The sequence below is a fragment of the Aquarana catesbeiana genome, linkage group LG03 (genome assembly GCF_042186555.1).
Source record: "Aquarana catesbeiana isolate 2022-GZ linkage group LG03, ASM4218655v1, whole genome shotgun sequence".
In the NCBI taxonomy this organism is placed as follows: domain Eukaryota; kingdom Metazoa; phylum Chordata; class Amphibia; order Anura; family Ranidae; genus Aquarana; species Aquarana catesbeiana.
In genome coordinates, this window is record NC_133326.1 from 714,806,671 (window position 1) to 714,825,833 (window position 19,163).

Consider the following 19,163-nt stretch of genomic DNA (forward strand, 5'->3'; position numbering starts at 1 on the left):
GCCCTCCAGCTGTTGTGGAACTACACATCCCATGAGGCATTGTAGAACAATGACAGTCACTGACATGACTAAGCATGATGGGAACTGTAGTTCCTGAACAACTGGAGGGCCATAGTTTGAAGAACCCTGCTATATATTATGATGGGAGAAAACAATAGGAGTATTCGGAGAAGCTATATAGACTTGAAAGGAGTGATTGGAAGAGATTTAGATGAAAATACAAAGTATCATAGGCAAACGATTTGGGGTAAATTTGATGGGGTTGAAGGAGGGGCTTCAAGGAAAAATGGGAGGGGCTATAGTGTAGAGTCATCTAGCCCATTAGGGGGAGGGAATAGAGAGAAGTTAAAGCAGGCAGTACGAACTGGAAAGGTTAGGTGGTCAATATGGGAAAGAATTTAAAGATACATAATATGAGGAGAATAATACGATTCTTGTATTATTAATTCTCATAAGAACTAGCTTTAAGGGAGTGGTTGAACGTACTTGTCTTCAAGTGTTATAAACTATTAATAAAGCTTTTCTTATTGAAGGGAAGACAATCCATTTTTATGTCATTATTCCTCAGAACGAGGTTTTTTGTTTTGTTTTTACAAAACAGGTTTCTAAAAAGTAACCTACTTCAACGTCCCAACCCCCCACCTTTGTAACTGTATTTTCTGAACTTGCTTTTTCTTTTTTGTATTAAAAAAAAAATGTTTAAAAAAAAAAAAGTTGTTTTTTATGACATTTTCTTGAATCTATTTTTTTTCTTTCTCTCTTTCCCCCTTTCTCTCTCTCCCTCGGTTCTTTTTTTATCTTTTTTTTTTTCTTTTCTTTTTTTTTATATTATTTTTTCTTTTTTTTTTTCTTTTTTTATATATATATATTTTTTTCGCCTTGACCTCCAGGTCCCCTTTCCAAATCTCGGGAGGAATCCAGAAAATCTCAGCACACTCCAGACGAAGGTAGATCTCAAAGTCTTTTCTTGATTACATTTTTCTTCTTTCTCTTCTTTTTTTTTTGGGGCATTTTGCATGATGTATGATTTTTTTTCTTGGTGAATTGAATCTCTGTGTCTATGTATTTGCTTTAGGATGCTCTTTTTTTTTAAATTTGCCGTTTTATCGATCACAGTTGTGTTGTGGTATGCAAGTGTGACTTGGGAAAGGAGCTCAAAAAGTAACAAGATAAAGTGTTTGTAGTTTTCTTTTCAGGAACCACCAGACTTACCACCTGAGTCCTACAGAGCACTGATTCTCCAGACCACCAGAACATCCACTTATTAATGTGTTACACTTATATATTGTGTGTAAATATTGAAATGTTGGATCAAAATTTGAAAAACTGTGTTTTTAAGGTTCAGAACCAAGGCAGCTCCCTAGAAATCAATGGGTCCTGGTAGGTCCTCCTTGGCATATAAACAGTAGGTGCAGTAGAAAGACGTTAGCACCACAGCAACTTTGTAGGTCCAGAAAGTCCTTATTGGTCACAGCAAGAACCACATAAAGAGCCAACATGTTTCAGGGGCTCCTTGGTCCTCCTTCATCAGGCTTGGTAGTGGTAGAAGAAATATATACAGAGCTGGGCCATAAAATGAGTTTTGAGGGAATAATTCGGCAATGTATTGGTTTGTTCTGGTCTGTTAGACCACTGACTGAAATTATTCCATAAACTGACATTTCCCAGCAGGAAACCCACTCTGGTCCAGCTCTATATGTATTTCTTATTCCACTACAAGCCCTGATGAAGGGAGACTGATGAGCCCCTGAAATGTGTTGGCTGTATATGTAATTGTTGCTGTGATCAATAAAGATTTATTGAACCTACAAAGATCCTATGTTGTGTTCTCGTGTTTCTACTGCACCCACTAATTTAGAGCTTGGAATGTATATGTTTAGCTCCCTGTAAAGCAGTAGATCCAGTGCTGGTCAATCCTAGTTTGGATAAACATAAAAGGTAATCCATATAAAAAAAAAATACATTTATGTTCTCAGTAGATGCCAACTGGTTCAGCTTCTCATACCACCTAAGCTCATGCAGAGTGAGTAGCAAAATTTTGCAAAATAGCTCTGCTGGTGATTTGGTGGGTTAAGTCCCGCCTGTTCTTCATAGGGCAATATGTGAAATACGGACCCGTAAAGGGATCCTTTGAAAGGTAGGCTCCCCACCCCTAACACATGGACCTTTATTACCAGGATCCAGTGGGATACAGTGGGCTTTCCTAATCAGAGGTCACTAGAAAGCTAGGTGCAAATCCCAGTTTAGGAAAATTGCTTATCGTAAGCCCAGTATATTTTCATTGCCATGGCTATATCTCAATCACTTAAATAATGGTTGCATCAAATCTACTTTCTTGGCTTCATAATGGTTGTAGTAGTTGGTTGGAGATGGATAAGAGTGATAAGCTAGCTTGTGTCTTCAAAAAGATAAATGACGCAAGTAGTTCATGGAGTCTATGAAACCCAACCATACTTCTGGGTGTATCCAGTATTAATTTATGGTACACTAACTGGTATCCAAAACCTGGCAGCCCCAGATGTTGGTTGGGGTGTCTGCGGTATATGTGTGGCATAATTAGACATCCTTGGCTAAGGTAAATGAAAAACCGTGATGACCAGTTTCGTTTTTTTTTCGGTGGGAGGTCAGCTCTTCCTCAAAAATAAACTCATGTAAGCATACACGAGCAGAGAATATGAACATGTTTATGTGAGAAGATTTGGTAATGTTGAATTGTCTGTGTACATCTGACTGCCTTCTAATCGAAATGATCTACCTTAGTTATTTTCCACTAGCTTGACTATATTTCTATGTGTCTGGGAGAGATCCTGTCTTTGGAATGTAGAGTAGGTTTCCTGATCAGGGGTCACCAGAAAGCTAGGTGCATATCCCAGTTCAGGAAAACTGCTTATCACCAAGCCCAGTATCTTTTCACTGTCATGGCTATATTTCAATCACTTTATTAAGTGATTTATTAAGTGATTACTTTAGTAGGTAGCATGAAACCTACTTTCTCGGCTTCATAATGGTTACAGTACAGTACATCTGGGTGTATTTAATGTATGTTACACTAACTGGTATCCAAAACCTGGCAGCCCCAGATGCTGGTTGGGGTGTCTGCGGTATATGTGTGACATAAGCAGACATCCTTTGCTAAGCGAATTGAAAAAGCTTGATGACCAGTTTGGGTTTTTTTTGGTAGGAGGTCAGCTCTTCCTCAAATATAAACTCATGTGAACGATCCTCAGGTGAACGATCTTCAGGTGAAAGATCTCTGTAAACAAGCAATAGGTAGAGCTATCTTTCAAGCCCGCAAACTAATTCTTAGACATTGGAAATCAGCTGACCCACCCTGGCTGAAAGAGTGGATCACCCAAATGGGCAATACGCTACGTCTTGAAAAATACATCTACCACCATAAAGGGTGCCCTAGCAAATTTGATAAACTATGGTCCCCTTGGCTGGACACACCCCTTAAATTTAATTTTGGATAGACTATTGTGAACCACTTTCTCCTGAAATGCACTTTTCCCCACTGCTATGTTGTCTTGGGTTTCCATTGCACACTCATTGGGGGTTATTTACGAAAGGCAAATCCACTTTGCATTACATGTGCACTGCAAGTGCACTTGGAAGTGCAGTTGCTGTAAATCCGAGGGGGACATGCAAGGAAAATAAAAAACAGCATTTTAGCTTGCACATGATTGGATGATAAAATCAGCAGAGCTTCCCCTCATTTTAGATCTACCCCTCAGATTTACAGCGACTGCACTTCCAAGTGCACTTGTAGTGCAAAGTGGATTTGCCTTTCATAAATAACCCCCATTGTGTAGTGCCAGAATGGTGGTTATGTCAATATGGGATGATGTGACATTGTTGGAAGTTGGATCTTGTTCCTGGTTATATATGTTGTATTTACTCTGGAACCTGAAAATGTTTTCATGTTTTTTCTCAATTAAATGTTTTTGAGGTAAAAAACAAAAAAACAAAAAAGCCCATGTAAGCATTCATAATCAGAAGATTTGAGCACGTTTATGTGAGAATACGCTTGATTAGAAGATTTGATGATGTTGCGTTTCTGTTTACATCTGACTGCCTTCTAATCGGAATGGTCCACCTTAGTAATGTTCCACTACCTTGACTACATTTCCATGTGTCAGGGAGGGATCCTGTGCTTGGAATGAAGAGTGGGCTTTCCTGATCAGAGGTCACCAGAAGGCTAGGTGCAAATCACAGTTCAGGAAAACTGCTTATCGCCAAGCCCAGTATCTTTCACTGTCGTGGCTATATTTCAAACACTTCATTAAGGGTTGCATCAAACCTGCTTTCTCTGCTTCATAATGGTTGCAGCAGTTGGTTAGAGATGGAGAAAGGAGGAGGTAAGCTAGTTTTTGTCATCAAAGGGATATATGACGCAAGTAGTTCATTTGGTCTATGAAACCCAATCAACTCATAGGCCCAATCAACCCCAATAAACTCATGTAAGCATGCATGATCAGAAGACATGTTTACGTGAGAATGGGCTTGACTAGAAGATTTGGTGATGCTGAGTGTGTATCTGACTGCCTTCTAATCAAAAAGTCCACCTTAGTTATGTTCCACTACCTTGACTAAATTTCTATGTGTATGGGAGGGATCCTGTCTTTGGAGAGTGGGTTTTCCTGATAAGAGGTCGCCAGAAAGCTAGCTGCAAATCCCAGTTCAGGAAAACTGCTTATCACCAAGCCTAGTATCTTTTCACTGTCATGGCTATATCTCAATCAATTTATTAAGGGTTGCATCAAACCTACTTTCTCATCTTCATAATGGTTGCAGTAGTTGGCTGGAGATGGAGAAGGGAGGGTGGTAAGCTAGTTTTTGTCATCAAAGAGATATATGACGCAAGTAGTTCATTTGGTCTATGAAACCCAATCAACTCATAGGCCCAATCAAACCCAATAAACTCATGTAAGCGTACATAATCAGAAGATATGAGCATGTTTATGTAAGAATGGGCTCGGCTAGAAGATTTAGTGATATTGAATTGTCTGTGTACATCTGATTGCCTTCTAATCAGAATGGTCTACCTTAGTTATGTTTCACTACCTTGACCATATTTCACTATCAGGAAGCTTGCTGAGAAAATGCCATGTAGCCCTCCTATTAACCCCCCACTTCTACCACAGCCCCACAGAACATTGTGCAATTAACCCATCCTTCACCTGCCTGCAATGATGGAATTTTGCCTCCTAACCTCTTAATCAAAGAGTAAAGAAGGAGAGGAGAGGGCCCTAATTATATTTTAGTGCTTGTTGAGATGATTCAAGTTGCAAAAGAGAACATTTGAATTTACAGAAGTAAAAAAAAAAGATGACAAGAAGGTGAATATCAAGCAGACTGAAGCTAAAATGTCCAATAAAGTACCAGTCTTTCTACCATGGATCTCATCAGCTATTTACAGTAATAGGCCATTATGGGTCGATAATTTTCTAGACATGATTGTTTTCTTTGCTGTGCAGCTGTCATGTATTTGATATGTACATTTAGCCTGATTAGCCTATTCTTTTTGGATCGTGCCCGGTCTTATGGAAATTTCTTTTGAACATTGCTATTCATTGTCTATTGTTTTCTTGGTGCATATGCTACCTCGTTCTCACTTTTTGGAATGTTGTACCTTATTATTTTCTGTCTATGATATACAGTCTCAATAAAAAAAATAAAGTAAAAAAAAAAAAAAATGTTCAATAAACAAGGAAATGGGAAACCAGGGATATGAGGATCCAGTTTGTTGGTGCTTGCAATGGAATAGGTCTCAGAGGATGATACATAGGGCATATTAAATTCTAAGATGGAAAGGCAAGCAGTAAATATCCCACAATATATAATAGAAGTTTAGGCATACTCAGTAACTATATATAATATGCTATCAACAAAATGGTGGCAGTGTGCACACAGACACTGACTCCCTGTTCCATAAATGTGAATGGGATGAGATGGGTTAAAGATGGCTTCAGCTCCTGTTCTCCACCCGTAGAGAACTCCTCAGATGCGTTTTCGCCTTAATTGTAGAGGCCAGTATGAATATGCTATGCAGCTACTATACCTGTGAGTGCTAAGTTATAGTTTGAAGGGGAGCATATGGGTGCAGGTATTATTAAAGTTCATGTAAAGTCCAAGATTTTGGGTGTCGGGAAGGATTAAAACAACCTCTGGAGGAATCCTAGGGTTTCATGGAACCCTGGTTGAGAAGCCCTGACAAAGACACTCAAGTAAAATGCTGAGACCAAAGTCATTAGTATGAAGACAGGACCTGGCTGCCTGAAGGAGGATAGTAGGAGTTGACAATAACTTATATTAGGTTTGAAATTAGATTGAGATGTTGGAGCTAGGTGTGAGATATGAGGACAAAACGAAAGATGGTGAAGCTCTGGGTTTAAAAGGGATTAAAATACACACCTTTCAGGACACCGGCGCATGGTTTCCAATGCGGGGGGGCTTTTTTTTTAAGCACCGATTAGAGGCTCTAATAGGCTTCAATATAGGATGGGCTTGGGTCGCAGAGAGTGCACTCTGATCCCACCCAGGTGTGTTACAACAGCAAATGAATGTTCGCTGTTGTAACACTGATCCTCCTCATGGCCAATCAGGAAGCGGGTTTTGACACCGGTCACCCAATTGGCTGAAAGGACAGGGCGATCCTATTGGATGCCTTGGAGGAGGAGGGGAGGAGCTGGAAGCCACCATGGAGGAGAGGACACAGAGCCGCTGCACCACGCTGCCTGCTGTCTGCCACCTGCCACAATGGGGTAAGTGCCGGGGTCTGGGTGCCACTCGGGGGGGGGGGTTGTTTGCTGCCCTCCCAGAAAACAAAAAACCAGCCACCACTGCTTTCTGCCAGTAAATTCACCTGTAGAAACAAAATATTCTTTAGTTTTCTCACGAAAAAGAATCATTCCTGGCTCAGAATGCTAAAAATAACAATAGGAAAAGATTTTGCAACTGATTTCTGACATCTTAAAAATTGTCAGCAATTTTAGAAAAGAATTTACCATACAAATCTGGGAAAATTGCCAACGTAAACACATTGCAATGCCAACAGAAAGGTATGTACGTAGGCAAAAGATGCCAAGTCAAGATAAGCAGCAAAATATTTTCTTTTAATCCTGTATTACAAATGAGCCCCATATGGTGAGACTTGGATTGAGAAAGGGTTAAGGTTTTATACTTGGTGTAGGAACTCTGTTAGTAGTATGTCTAATTGTAAGTGGGTGTTTTTTTAATTGAGGTTAGGCTTGGGGAAAATATAAAATGTATGGAGTAGATATTAGTATAGAGGGTTGGATTGAAAAAAATAATATGATTCTTAAGTATATAATGTGAGTCGATGTGATGCTTGGATTGTATTGGAAAAAAAGATTCAAATATTGGAGTAATTATCAGATTTTGGGAGCAGCTGTGATGGTTTATCTAGTAGAAGTTGGTCACATTCAAGTTCTGTAATGTTGAAGGCGTTTTGTCGCTTCTCAAAATCATTTCTTCAGCTCTAATGAGTGTTGGGAAGATACCCCAACATTTAAAGCCACACAGGTAGTACCGACAACCTAATACACTCACCATAGAAAGGCAAATGTCGATTGACCAGGAACTTGGATGGAAGGTATAAAAGTTGTTGAACCACCCTGTTCTACAGTAGATACTTAATCCAATCCTTGGTGTCAGGAAGTCCTTGTAGGTGATAATCCTTCAAATTACATGGTTGAAGGTGTGAATTGTTGTAAAAACACCATTGTACATATGTTAAAACAGCAATATTTGTGGAAGACAGATGGTGTCCAGTACAAGGCCTCCTGTTGTGGTTGTTCCAGTTGGATGTAGATGGCCTCTTTCACACCTTTTGTGAACCAGTTGTCCTCTTTGTCCAGAATGTGAACCTCACTGTCCTCAAAAGAATAACTGAAGAATTCCAGTCATGATATATTTTTACATGGTTACATTAGTCCAGTTCCATATATAAATATGTATATACCATAGCTGACCGATGCCCCTGGATGCCCCGGGAAGCTGGAAATCACTAAAGTAGACTCTGCTAGTTCAATGCTAATTCATTGATCACCACTTGATTCTGGGTCCCTAGCTGAGTGGCAGGGCTGATGCATTGTGAGCAATAAAGGTTGGCCGGTCAGCATGGGCGCCATACAAAAAAATGCTTTGCATTTTCTGAATGCAAAGTGTTCTCTGAATCGACGAGGTGTAGACATCTTTAGACATTGTGTTTGTTGTTACCGTCTCAGCCTGATGTTGCAGAGTTCCAATAACCTCCAGTTTGTGTTCCAGCTTGGTAGTTGGGGTAAAAATGTAGAGATTCCTCTGTGTTCATGATTTTCCTGTAGGCCTCAATGTCACCCCTCTCCTGGACATGTGTGTAGGCAGATGCCTACAGAAGGGTTAATGTTTTTTTCTATGTTGACTCATGTTCTGCAACTACCTGTGTCAAGTCTGCTGTCTTTCCTGTGAAACTGTTACAATGTAGATGTGTGGAGGGATTGATTGGCTAGATTTACCCACCAATTTTCCACAGAGCAGGAGAGAGCTGCTGTAAACACTGTCAAAATGTAGGCCATTATGGTACCGGACAACGCCCCCTGCTGGGGGAGGGGGGTTTTGGGCACTCGGGGCTTTCTGAGGGAGTGGGAGCATGGGGACTCTTAACTACAAATCTTGGGCTTACCGCCATTAAGGATCTTTGTCAAACATGGACTAACTATATGGACTCTGTGATACCTCAGGTGGATTATTTACCAATCATGGACTCTGGCTCTAATGGACCCTAAGGACTCTCTCTGCTGTTGTTCAGGTATGATTACCTTATGGGCACTAAAGCCCCATGTGCAGAAATTCATGTGAGAAAATGACTGCTGAGAACTATTCCTGTGTGTTGCCATTCTTAAGTAAAGTTACCGTTACCTATTTAATTCCTGGCCTGAAGTTTCTTCTTAAGTGGGTTATTGCAAAGTGTATTCAAAGAACATGGCTTGTAACATGGGGGCTGTAGGTTAGAGTAGATACAGTACACTCAGGTAGTCCAACAGGTAGTTTTTTGCTGTCTAGCGTAGGCCATATAAGCATTGCTAGGGACAACCGTATATATGTATCATAATTTAATGCAGCCAACCAGCCAGGGAATGGGAAACTGGCGTAAGATGATGGTTACTCTGGTAGTGAAGGGGTGGTGTGGTCACTCTTCATTAGCAGCCAGCTCCATGAATTTTGGGACTGGACTTGCGGCACAGATTGGCTAGGGACCTAGCCTGGGTGTCCCTGGAGAGATGTAGCAAGACCCCTAAGAGAGAGAGAGTGAACACGTACTTAGAGAGTTAAGTTCATTACCTATGTCACTGTCCATTAGTAACTGTGGACATGTCACTGGGAGGGAGGTGACAGGTATTGTTGGGTTGGTGGATGGCGGTGCAGGCTCTGTATCAGTTTCTAAATGCTGTGCACCTGGGAGTTGGTGTTCTGTAACTATGGTAGTGTTTGTAGTGCTTAGTGACAGTACAGTCAGCTAGCGTGGGTGGCTAGAGGGTTAACCGTGTTCTTTTTGTCTTGCTCCCAAATCCGGACTTATGCCTTAATGCTGATTATCGCATGGAGGCAAACTCCTGCCTAGAACCTAGGCAATTAGCAAGTGTAGTTCTAGTGTCCCCCACTAGGGTGCCTAAGCCCCGCCCACATGTAGTACACATTCTAAAAAGGGTAATGTGTTATCCTGTGCCTCTTCAGGTGTAAACATGTTGTTTGCCCACTGAGTTTGTATGTTCACTAAAAGCTTGTATTTCCAATGTTCTAATCTTGGCCGGGCAACGTCCTATAGCGGACCCCTGACTTGGTCTGGCAATCTGATTCCAGGTCCTGATTCCTTAATGGAGTAAGCAGCCAGGCACAGGGTATTTTCAGCCAGATGTATAAAATCTCACTTAGTCCTCAGACAGTAATCAGGCAGATAGTGTCTTTGTTTTTATTGTTTTTATTGTTTTGTAGAAGTGGTGTAGCGCTGGTAGATTTTCAATCTACTGCTTATAGGTAAATTTAGTGGGTTACTTGTTCATACATAGTCAGATTTAGCCTCTGTTCCAGTTTGGCTGTGTTGCATGTAGTTTCACACTGTGCCTATGGGTGTCGTTGTCTCCATGGGTCGGTGTTGGAAAGGCAACACATTAAAGCGTATGAGTGCTCTTCTGTCCCAGGGATAACTCGGTGGAGGTGGTCCTCCGAGTTGCATTCTGGGAGAGGGTATTTATGGCACAGACACCATGTTTTAGGGTTCTTTTCGTTCCACCTGCTGGCCCTCCTGGCCGACAGGTATGTGTTAGGAGTACTACCGCGTGGTTCTCCGACCGGGAGGACCACGTTGCTGCAGCTTGTGGGTGGGCCCAGAAGCTTGTCTGGGGCCTACCACAGCGGCGAGGGAATGGTCCTGTGCTGTCTGTCCTACGGGAAGAAGCTGGACAACTGAGAAGATCCCAGGGGAGGACCCGTCATGGAAGGATCATGCAGAGTGCTGGTCTGGAGAGGGGCCTGGTGACTCAGTTGGAGGACGTATCCTAAAGTTATCCTACCACATAGTACTGCCGGGTTGGCTTAAAGGTTCTAGTGCTGTGTTTGCTATCCATCGTAAACCATTACATTCTGTGGCAGAGGATCGTACGGGTTTCTATTCCATTCAAGTCTGTGGCAGAGACTTTTGTTTGTGCTGCGTACTGGCTGCTAGGTTAGTGAGAGAAACCTATCCGGGCGGGCAAAGATTCAACTCTAAAAGGAAAGTACATTCATCTACAAGATTCCAATTCCTAATACTACACTAAGAAAAGGTGTTTGAACTTCCCTGCAACTCTTCTTCTACCTCTTTCCTGCTACTTCCTTCAGTTACTCTTTATTAAAGCATTGGAAAAGATACTCAAGTGTCTGGTGCCTACACTGTCTTGTATTAAGCTCAACAGGACCCTAGACCCGGTTCTGGTGAAATTGAGGTAACAGCCCGCTTTAAACCAGCAGCTCCACCATGAGTTATTGCTACACTGGGATAGGGATTGGGAAGAACTTTGGGATGTTAAAACTAAACAACTTGAATGAGGACACTATCTTGAAGCAGCTATGCAAAATACAGCAGAGTTTCCCTCCACAACCACAACCGGAATCATGAAAACAACAGACACTCCCTCCAGAAACACTGAGCGCCAAAGCGGACCAGAATACCCAACAGGGAACCCTCAAGGAGTCATGCGGACCCAAGATGCTAATGGGGGAAGAACAAAAATGGCCACCATCCCCATGCAAAAATTACAGAAGTCAAACAAAACCAAAGAAATTTCCAAGCTCAACTTACCAACCAGCCTATGACCAATCAAATTGACCTGTCTAACAATATGCGCTTAAAACAGGGGTTTAGTCGTAACACATTTGCAAACACATGCGTAAGCTACAGGCCAAGTCAAGGGACTCCATTTTCTGTAGTCCTGACTATAACTTCTGAGAGTTTCCACAATGGAAGTACATGCATTTTAATGGATATGCCGAGGGCAGGTGAGTCTGGAAGGAGCTCCACAAAATGCATGTGCTTCCATTGTGGAGACTCTCAGAAGTTAGAGTTAGGACTACAGAAAATGTGTTGCCTTGACGAGGCCTGTAGCTTACGCATGTATTTGCAAATGTGTGTAAACGAAACCCCTGTTTTTAACACATATTGTTAGACAGGTCATTTCGGTTGGTTGCAGGCTAGTTGGGAAGTTGAGCTTGGAAATTTCTTTAGCCTAGTGCTCCTTGCTGGGTAGACCAGTAATGGGCAGCGGCCACTTGTTATATAAAAAATACAGAAGACAGGCAGAGTGAGGGCATCAGGTAGTTAAGCCCCCATGTTAAAAAGGATTTAATCATCTTGGAGATCTCCAATACACTTCATCAAATGTGTCCGAATGTGCCTAGGTAGTGTGGATCCCATGGGCATCCATCAGCATCTTGGGTCTACATGACTCCTTGAGGGTTCCTTGTTGGGTATTCTGCTTTGGTGCTCGGTGGTCCAGAGAGAGTGTCTGTTCTTTTAATGGTTCTGGTCACGTACATTCATTATTTATGCGAATTATGATATCCGGCCCCGGAAGAAGATCTAGACTTGATCGTAACATGTCGGGCTTTCACCTGGATATTGTATGAGAATTAGTTTTTAAACCAAGATCAATAAATATTTTATAAGGATTGATGTACAGTACCTTGAAAAAGCCATACCCCTTGAAATTTTCCACACTTTGTCATGTTACAACCAAAAATGTAAATGTTTTTTATTGGGATTTTATGTGATAGACCAACACAAAGTGGCACATAATTGTGAAGTGGAAGGAAAATGATAAATGGTTTTCAAAAATATTTACAAATAAATATCTGAAAAGTGTGGGGGGAATTTGTATTCAGCCCCCTTTACTCTGATACCCCTAACTAAAATCTAGGGTAACCAATTGCTTTCAGAAGTCACCTAAATAGTAAATAGAGTCCACCTGTGTGTAATTTAATCTTAGTATAAATACAGCTGTTCTGTGAAGCCCTCAGAGTTTTGTTAGAGAAACTTAGTGAACAAACAGCATCATGAAGGCCAAAGAAAACACCAGACAGGTCAGGGATAAAGTTGTGGAGAAGTTTAAAGCAGGGTTAGGTTATAAAAAAATATCCCAAGCTTTGAACATCTCATGGAGCTCTGTTCAATCCATCATTCAAAAAGGGAAAGAGTATGGCACAACTGCAAACTTACCAAGACATGGCCGTCCACCTAAACTGACAGGCCGGGCAAGGAGAGCATTAATCAGAGAAGCAGCCAAGCGCCCCATGGTAACTCTGGAGGAGCTGCAGAGATCCACAGCTCAGGTGGGAGAATCTGTGCACAGGACAACTATTAGTCGTGCTCTCCACAAATCTGGCCTTTATGGAAGAGTGTCAAGAAGAAAGCCATTGTTGAAAGAAAGCCATAAGAAGTCCCATTTGCATTTTGCGAGAAGCCATATGGGGGACACAGCAAACATGTGGAAGAAGGTGCTCTGGTCAGATGAGACCAAAATTGAAGTTTTTGGCCTAAAAGCAAAACGCTATGTGTGGCGGAAACCTGTGTGCATCACCCTGAACACACCATCCCCACTGTGAAACATGGTGGTGGCAGCATCATGTTGCGGGGATGCTTTTCTTCAGCAGGGAAAGGGAAGCTGGACAGAGTTGATGGGAAGATGGATGGGGCCAAATACAGAGAAATCTTAGAAGAAAAACTATTAGAGTCTGCAAAAGACTTGAGATTGGGGCGGAGGTTCACCTTCCAGAAGGACAACGACCCTAAACATACAGCCAGAGCAACAATGGAATAGTTTGAGTCAAAGCATATTCATGTTTTAGAATGGCCCCGGCAAAGTCCAGACCTAAATCCAATTGAGAATCTGTGGCAAGACTTGAAAATTGCTGTTTACAGATGCTCTCCCTCCAATATGACAGAGTTTGAGCAATTTTGCAAAGAAGAATGGGCAAAAATTTCACGCTGTAGATGTGCAAAGCTGGTAGAGACATCCCCAAAAAGACTTGCAGCTGTAATTGCAGTGAAAGGTGGTTCTACAAAGTATTGACTCAGGGGGGCGCCATACAAATGTACACCACACTTTTCACATATTTATTTGTAAAAAAGTTTGAAATCCATTTATCATTTTCCTTCGACTTCACAATTATGTGCCACTTTGTGTTGGCCTATATCTATAACATAAAATCCCGATAAAATACATTCACGTTTTTGGTTGTAACATGACAAAATGTGGAAAATTTCAAGGGGTATGAATGAACTTTTTCAAGGCACTGTAAATTGTATGGTGAATATATCATACTGGAACCAAATATTGTAGGATATCCCGTGTTAATTACGTTTAACCATGTACAAATAAAATTATATTTTTTAAAGATGGTTAATTTTTGGTTGCTGCCTCAAATTCCCAAGGGGGGGTAGTGTGCTTGGGTATATGTCAATTGGACCCCGACAAAGTGCAGGTGTAGGCACAAAACATGTAGAACATTATCTTGACATCTTCCATGTGAGCTGATATTCTAGATAAAAAATGTTAAATTTTTTTTATTATTTATAATTTCTGGAAGCTAGCTGTACAGAGGTTCCGTAGAAAGGAGTGGCATTGTCGTGCGGATTGTGGTTTGTTTGCATACCACCTTCAGAAACAAAAGCTTGAACTACTTGAGTTATTGTTTTTGTATTGGTGGCGTATATATAAAAACTGATGTAACACCCTCGTAGAGTAGGATACTAGGAACATTTTGCTGTTGGCTCCTTCTGTAATCAAGGGGTCAGTGATTGTTTGGCCTGGTCTGTTCAGGGTTTCACACACTGGAAGCTTGATTGCTTTTCCTCCTGCCTCTGGAAAAACCTTCAATAGCTTAGGCCAGGAGATTCGAAACAATAAGCCTAAATATTTTTCAGGTTCCAGCCTATCCCTGAAGAGGAGTGTCCAGAAGAAGACTTGAATGGTAATCAATAGTCTGAAGCACTGGAGAGCTGGGTTCCTTCTCCCCAAGAGGGTTCCAGAGCCTGATGGGCTGCTGCCTTTAGGCAGCCCATGAACTGTACATCTGTTCTAGAGGCCTCAGTGGTGTCATGTTGGAGGGCCTGGATGAATATGCTATAAGTTGATTGCAGAACCTCACCACAAGTGATCTGGACTGGAGAAGGACTGTCTCACTTACTGGACTGTGCCCCGAGGAAGCTAGAAGGTGGAAGTTGTCCTGGGGACTTGTGAGTAAAGACTCTAAACTGATCCCTGTGACTGTGCACTGTTGCATCAGTGCAAGGTAACTGGATGCAAAAGAGACTTGCCTCGTGGTCCCCAACTGTAAGGCTTTAGACTGTCCAACACCCACAATTACTCAAGGAGAATATTGTCCTCTAATTGCTATATGCTAATCATCTTGGAGCATCCCGTGCCCTAACCCCCTCTCTAGTTAAAGTTCTTCAAGCAATAAATTACAAAAACACATCACCTAGGCTGATTCATTAGATCCAGAGTGTATGAATTGGTGCTTGGGTGACCGGCAGACTCTGTACTATTAGGGAAGATCCAGCTGTTACCATCCCCCCACCTACGGGGGTAGCGCTACGCTAGGCAACTGATAATTAAATCCATAGTCATAGGCTCGTGGCTCTTCAAACAGAAATGATGACGTTTTAGATTAATCAGAAGGTGGTATCAACCTATTACTACCTCTCTCATGGTCACTGTCCAGTAAATGTTCCTTCATTGTATTGGCCAGTTTGTTCTCCTCTGGATTTGAATGTTTTGTTGTACACCATCCACTTCCCTGCAAATAAACAACGTAACACAACTTGTCTTTATTCAATTTCTGCCTCTTCTGACAAAAGACAGACAGATATTCACGTCCCAATTTTTTCTGGATTAGGCTGCATGTCCCAATGAAATCAGAGGACCAGTTGTATCTTCAACATCTCTGCCATAGTGCTCTGTGGTTTTGTCAAAGCTCAGACAAGCAACTGAAAGATCTACAATGACGGCTGTGAGAATGTTCATGTCTTTTTAACCATTCCAACCGCTGCAAGAAAAATAACTCCTAGTCAGACCAGCCCGTGTGGCACCAACAACCATGCCACGTTCAAAGTCTCTTAAATCCCCTTTCTGATGCTCGGTTTGAACTTCAGCAAGTTGGCATCACCACGTCTAGATGCCTAAATGCATTGAGTTGCTGCCGTGTGATTAGCTGATTAGCAATTTGTGTTACCAAGCAATTGCACAGGTATGCCTAATAAAGTGGCCGGTGAATGTATATTGTGTGGGGAATATATGATACTGGAACCACATATTTTAGGGTATCCGATGTTAATTACTTTTAACCATGTACAAATAAAAGGATATATTTTTGAAGATGTTTAAAGTTTAGTTGCTGCCTCAAAGTCCCAAGGGGTAGTGTGCTTTGTTATCAGTTTAGGGATATGGCAGCTCCATGCTCTTCCAGGGGGTTCTTTTTCCACTATTTTTTAATTGACATAAATCCAAGATAACTTGGGTCACAGTGCACATGAATGTTGCTGCCAATCATGAACCGTATTGTTATTTGTATAGTACAAGATTAAATAGTATAAAAATCACTATGAATGTAAAACCAAGTAGATCATTTACAAAACAGAAGCTCCAGTTTACAAGAAGTCATCTATGGCCTTTGGCTACAGATGGAATCAGTTATTTCATTCTCCTTGCTTGAGCAGGTTAAAGGGGTGCTTCAGTTAAAATTATTATTATTTCTACAAGGTAGATAAGCTAGAATAATAATCATTATCCCTCAAAGAGTACATTGCTTATCTTACCTCATGATGGCTCATTTGACTGCAAGGTTCCTTCTCAAGTCAGGCTGGTTATTAACCACCTTACCTCCTAATAACCAGCCAGTGAGACGGTTGTATAGGCATACAGTATGTAGGTATGAAAAATAGTAGACGCCTCTCCTCTTCTTTAGCTTGTTTTATCTATTTTATTTTTGGTGGTTGATGGTGATGGGGCTTGCAATCAAAGCAAACCTCACAATGCTTCCCAGTGATCCAAAAACAGGGCGGAGCGTTGACACAAAAACTCAGGGTGGTTGGTTTAGGAGATAAGCTAACATGTACATCAGTGTCCCCTTTGATCTGCAGAACCAAGCCACAGTTTATTAATCCCACTAATAAGGTGACCAAGCCTCTACACATATGTTGGTATGAAAAATAGTAGAAGCCTTTCCTCTTCTTTAGTAGATCTATCAATAGTGGTGGTGGTTGATGGTAATGGGCACTTGCAGTCTCAGCAAACCTCACAATGCTTCTCAGTGATCCTAAAAAAAAGGTTGAACATTGGCGCAAATATTCAGGGTGATTGGTTAAAGAGATAAGCTAAAATGCATATCAGTGGCCCCTTCCATCTGCAGAACCAAACCACAGTTGTCCTTAGGCTGTATTCTGAATGCTGAACAGCTTATTAGAAGCAGAGATTGAATTGAATGTCTTTGTTTCACACCATGATATCAAGGCATCATCAGTTTGTGAACTGAACCCATAAAAACATTTAGGAGAAGCGGAGAGGACATTAGCATGGATTTTGCTTACCAATCCAAGGTTGTCCTAACCCTTCGGTGCTAATCTCATTATTTTTTAAAGAAAAAAAAAAGCAGTATACTTCCCAAAGTTTAGAAGAAGCCAATCCAAATTTCATTGTGTAACATGAGTGGGATGTTTGTGAACATTCTAGAGTAGTAGGTTTCGGAAACCTTCTACAAGAGTGCAATGTGATTTCAACTCTCTGACTCCATTTTAGATGAAGAAAAGCCTCCTGTTAAAAGCAGAGTCTGCTTCCCAACGTTTAGAAGAAGTCAATTCAAACTTTATTCTGCAGCATAAGCGGGATGATTGTGAATATTCTACAGTAGTAGGACTCAGAAACTTTCTACAAAGGTACAAAAGGATCAAAACTCTCTGACTCCATTTGCAATGAAGAACGGCCTCCTGTTAAAAGCAGAGTCTACTTCCCAACGTTTAGAAAAAGTCGATTCAAACTTCATTCTGTAGCATGAGCAGGATGTTTGTGAACATTCTACAGTAGTGAGATTCGGAAACCTTGTACAAAAGTACAATGTGATCTAAACTCTCTGACTCCACTTACGATGAAGAACGGCCTCCTGTTAAAAGCGGAGTCTACTTTCCAACTTTTAGAAGAAGCTGATCAAAATTTCATAGTGTAGCATGAGTGGGATGTTTGTGAATATTCTAGAGTAATGAAATTTAGAAACCTTCTACAAAGGTAAAAAGGGATCTAAACTCTCTGACTCCACTTGCGATGAAGAATGTCCTCCTGTTAAAAGCGGGGTATACTTCTCAACGTTTAGAAGAAGCTGATCCAAATTTTCATTGTGTAGCATGAGTGGGATGTTTGTGAATATTCTAGAGTAGCGGGATTTAGAAACCTATAACAAAGGCAAAAATGTGATCTAAACTTTCAACTCCACTTGTTATAAAGAATGGCCTCCTGTTAAAAGTGAAGTATACTTGCCAACATTTAGAAGAAGCTGAACCAAATTTCATTGTGTAGCATGAGTGGGATGTTTGTGAATATTGTAGACTAATGGAATTTAGAAACCTTCTACAAAGGTATAAATGGATCTAAACTCTCGGACGCCACTTGCGATGAAGAATGGCCTCCTGTTAAAAGCGGTGTCTTCTTCCCAACGTTTCGAAGAAGCCAGTACAAAATTAATTATGTAGCATGAGTGAGATGTTAGTGAATATTCTAGAGTAGCGGGATTTAGAAACCTTCTACAAAGGCAAAAATGAGATCTAAACTTTTGACTCCACTTGTGATGAAGAATGGCCTCCTGTTAAAAGCTTTAGCAAAAAAAGGATTCCATTTATTTAAAAATATAGCTGTTATTTAGGTCCATAAAAATTTTGACGGAGAACAGGAAAACTTGGAAGATACTCTGTCACAAGATGAAAATTCAACCACCATAGCATAACCCCAATAAGAGAAGACCCTTGTCCTGCTACTACTAACAGTGTTTTAGAGGAGCAAGATGATCCTTTTTTTTTCTATAGAAGAACAATCTTGGAACTCTGGAACCATGAGATTTTATGGAGAGGAAGGGATGACCCCTTGGTTTGAAATTGACTAAAAATGGGAAAAAGCACTGTACCATAGCAGAGTCATAACACCAATCCTTGACTGAAAAAAGCGTGTATATTTATTAACCACTTCCCATCCGGGCCAATTCTGACACTTCACTCCTATATGGAAGAATCTACTTTTTTTTTTGCTAGAAACTTACTTAGAACTCCCCAACATTATATATATATATATATCAGAGGCCCTATAGAATAAAATGGTTGGTGTTGCCATTTTTCTATGTCAGGTTTTTCAAACGCAATTTTTATTGGAAAAAAAAAACACTTTCATAAATTAAAAAAAAAAAAAACACTAAAGTTAGTCCAAATTTTTTATGATGTGTAAGATGATGTTACTCTGAGTAAATAGATACCTAATATGTCACGCTTTAAAATTGTGTCTGCCCATGGAATGGAGGCAAACTACGGTGCTTAAAATTCTCCATAGGCGATGCTGGAAACACCTTTACAGGTTATCAGTTTAGAGTTG

The 19,163-nt window shown here is 40.9% G+C and overlaps 1 protein-coding gene across 2 annotated transcripts in view; it reads left to right on the plus strand.

Moving 5' to 3' along the window:
- Nucleotides 1-19,163, plus strand: part of NLGN2 (neuroligin 2) — a 285,843-nt gene that overhangs the window by 181,887 nt on the left and 84,793 nt on the right. Inside the window, exon 3 of one of the 2 annotated variants that reach the window (XM_073623176.1) lies at nucleotides 891-947. The exons of the other annotated variant lie outside the window; for it this stretch is intronic. Coding sequence (XP_073479277.1) covers nucleotides 891-947 — 57 coding nt within the window. The remainder of the gene's footprint in view (nucleotides 1-890; nucleotides 948-19,163) is intronic. 2 annotated transcript variants of the gene reach the window in all.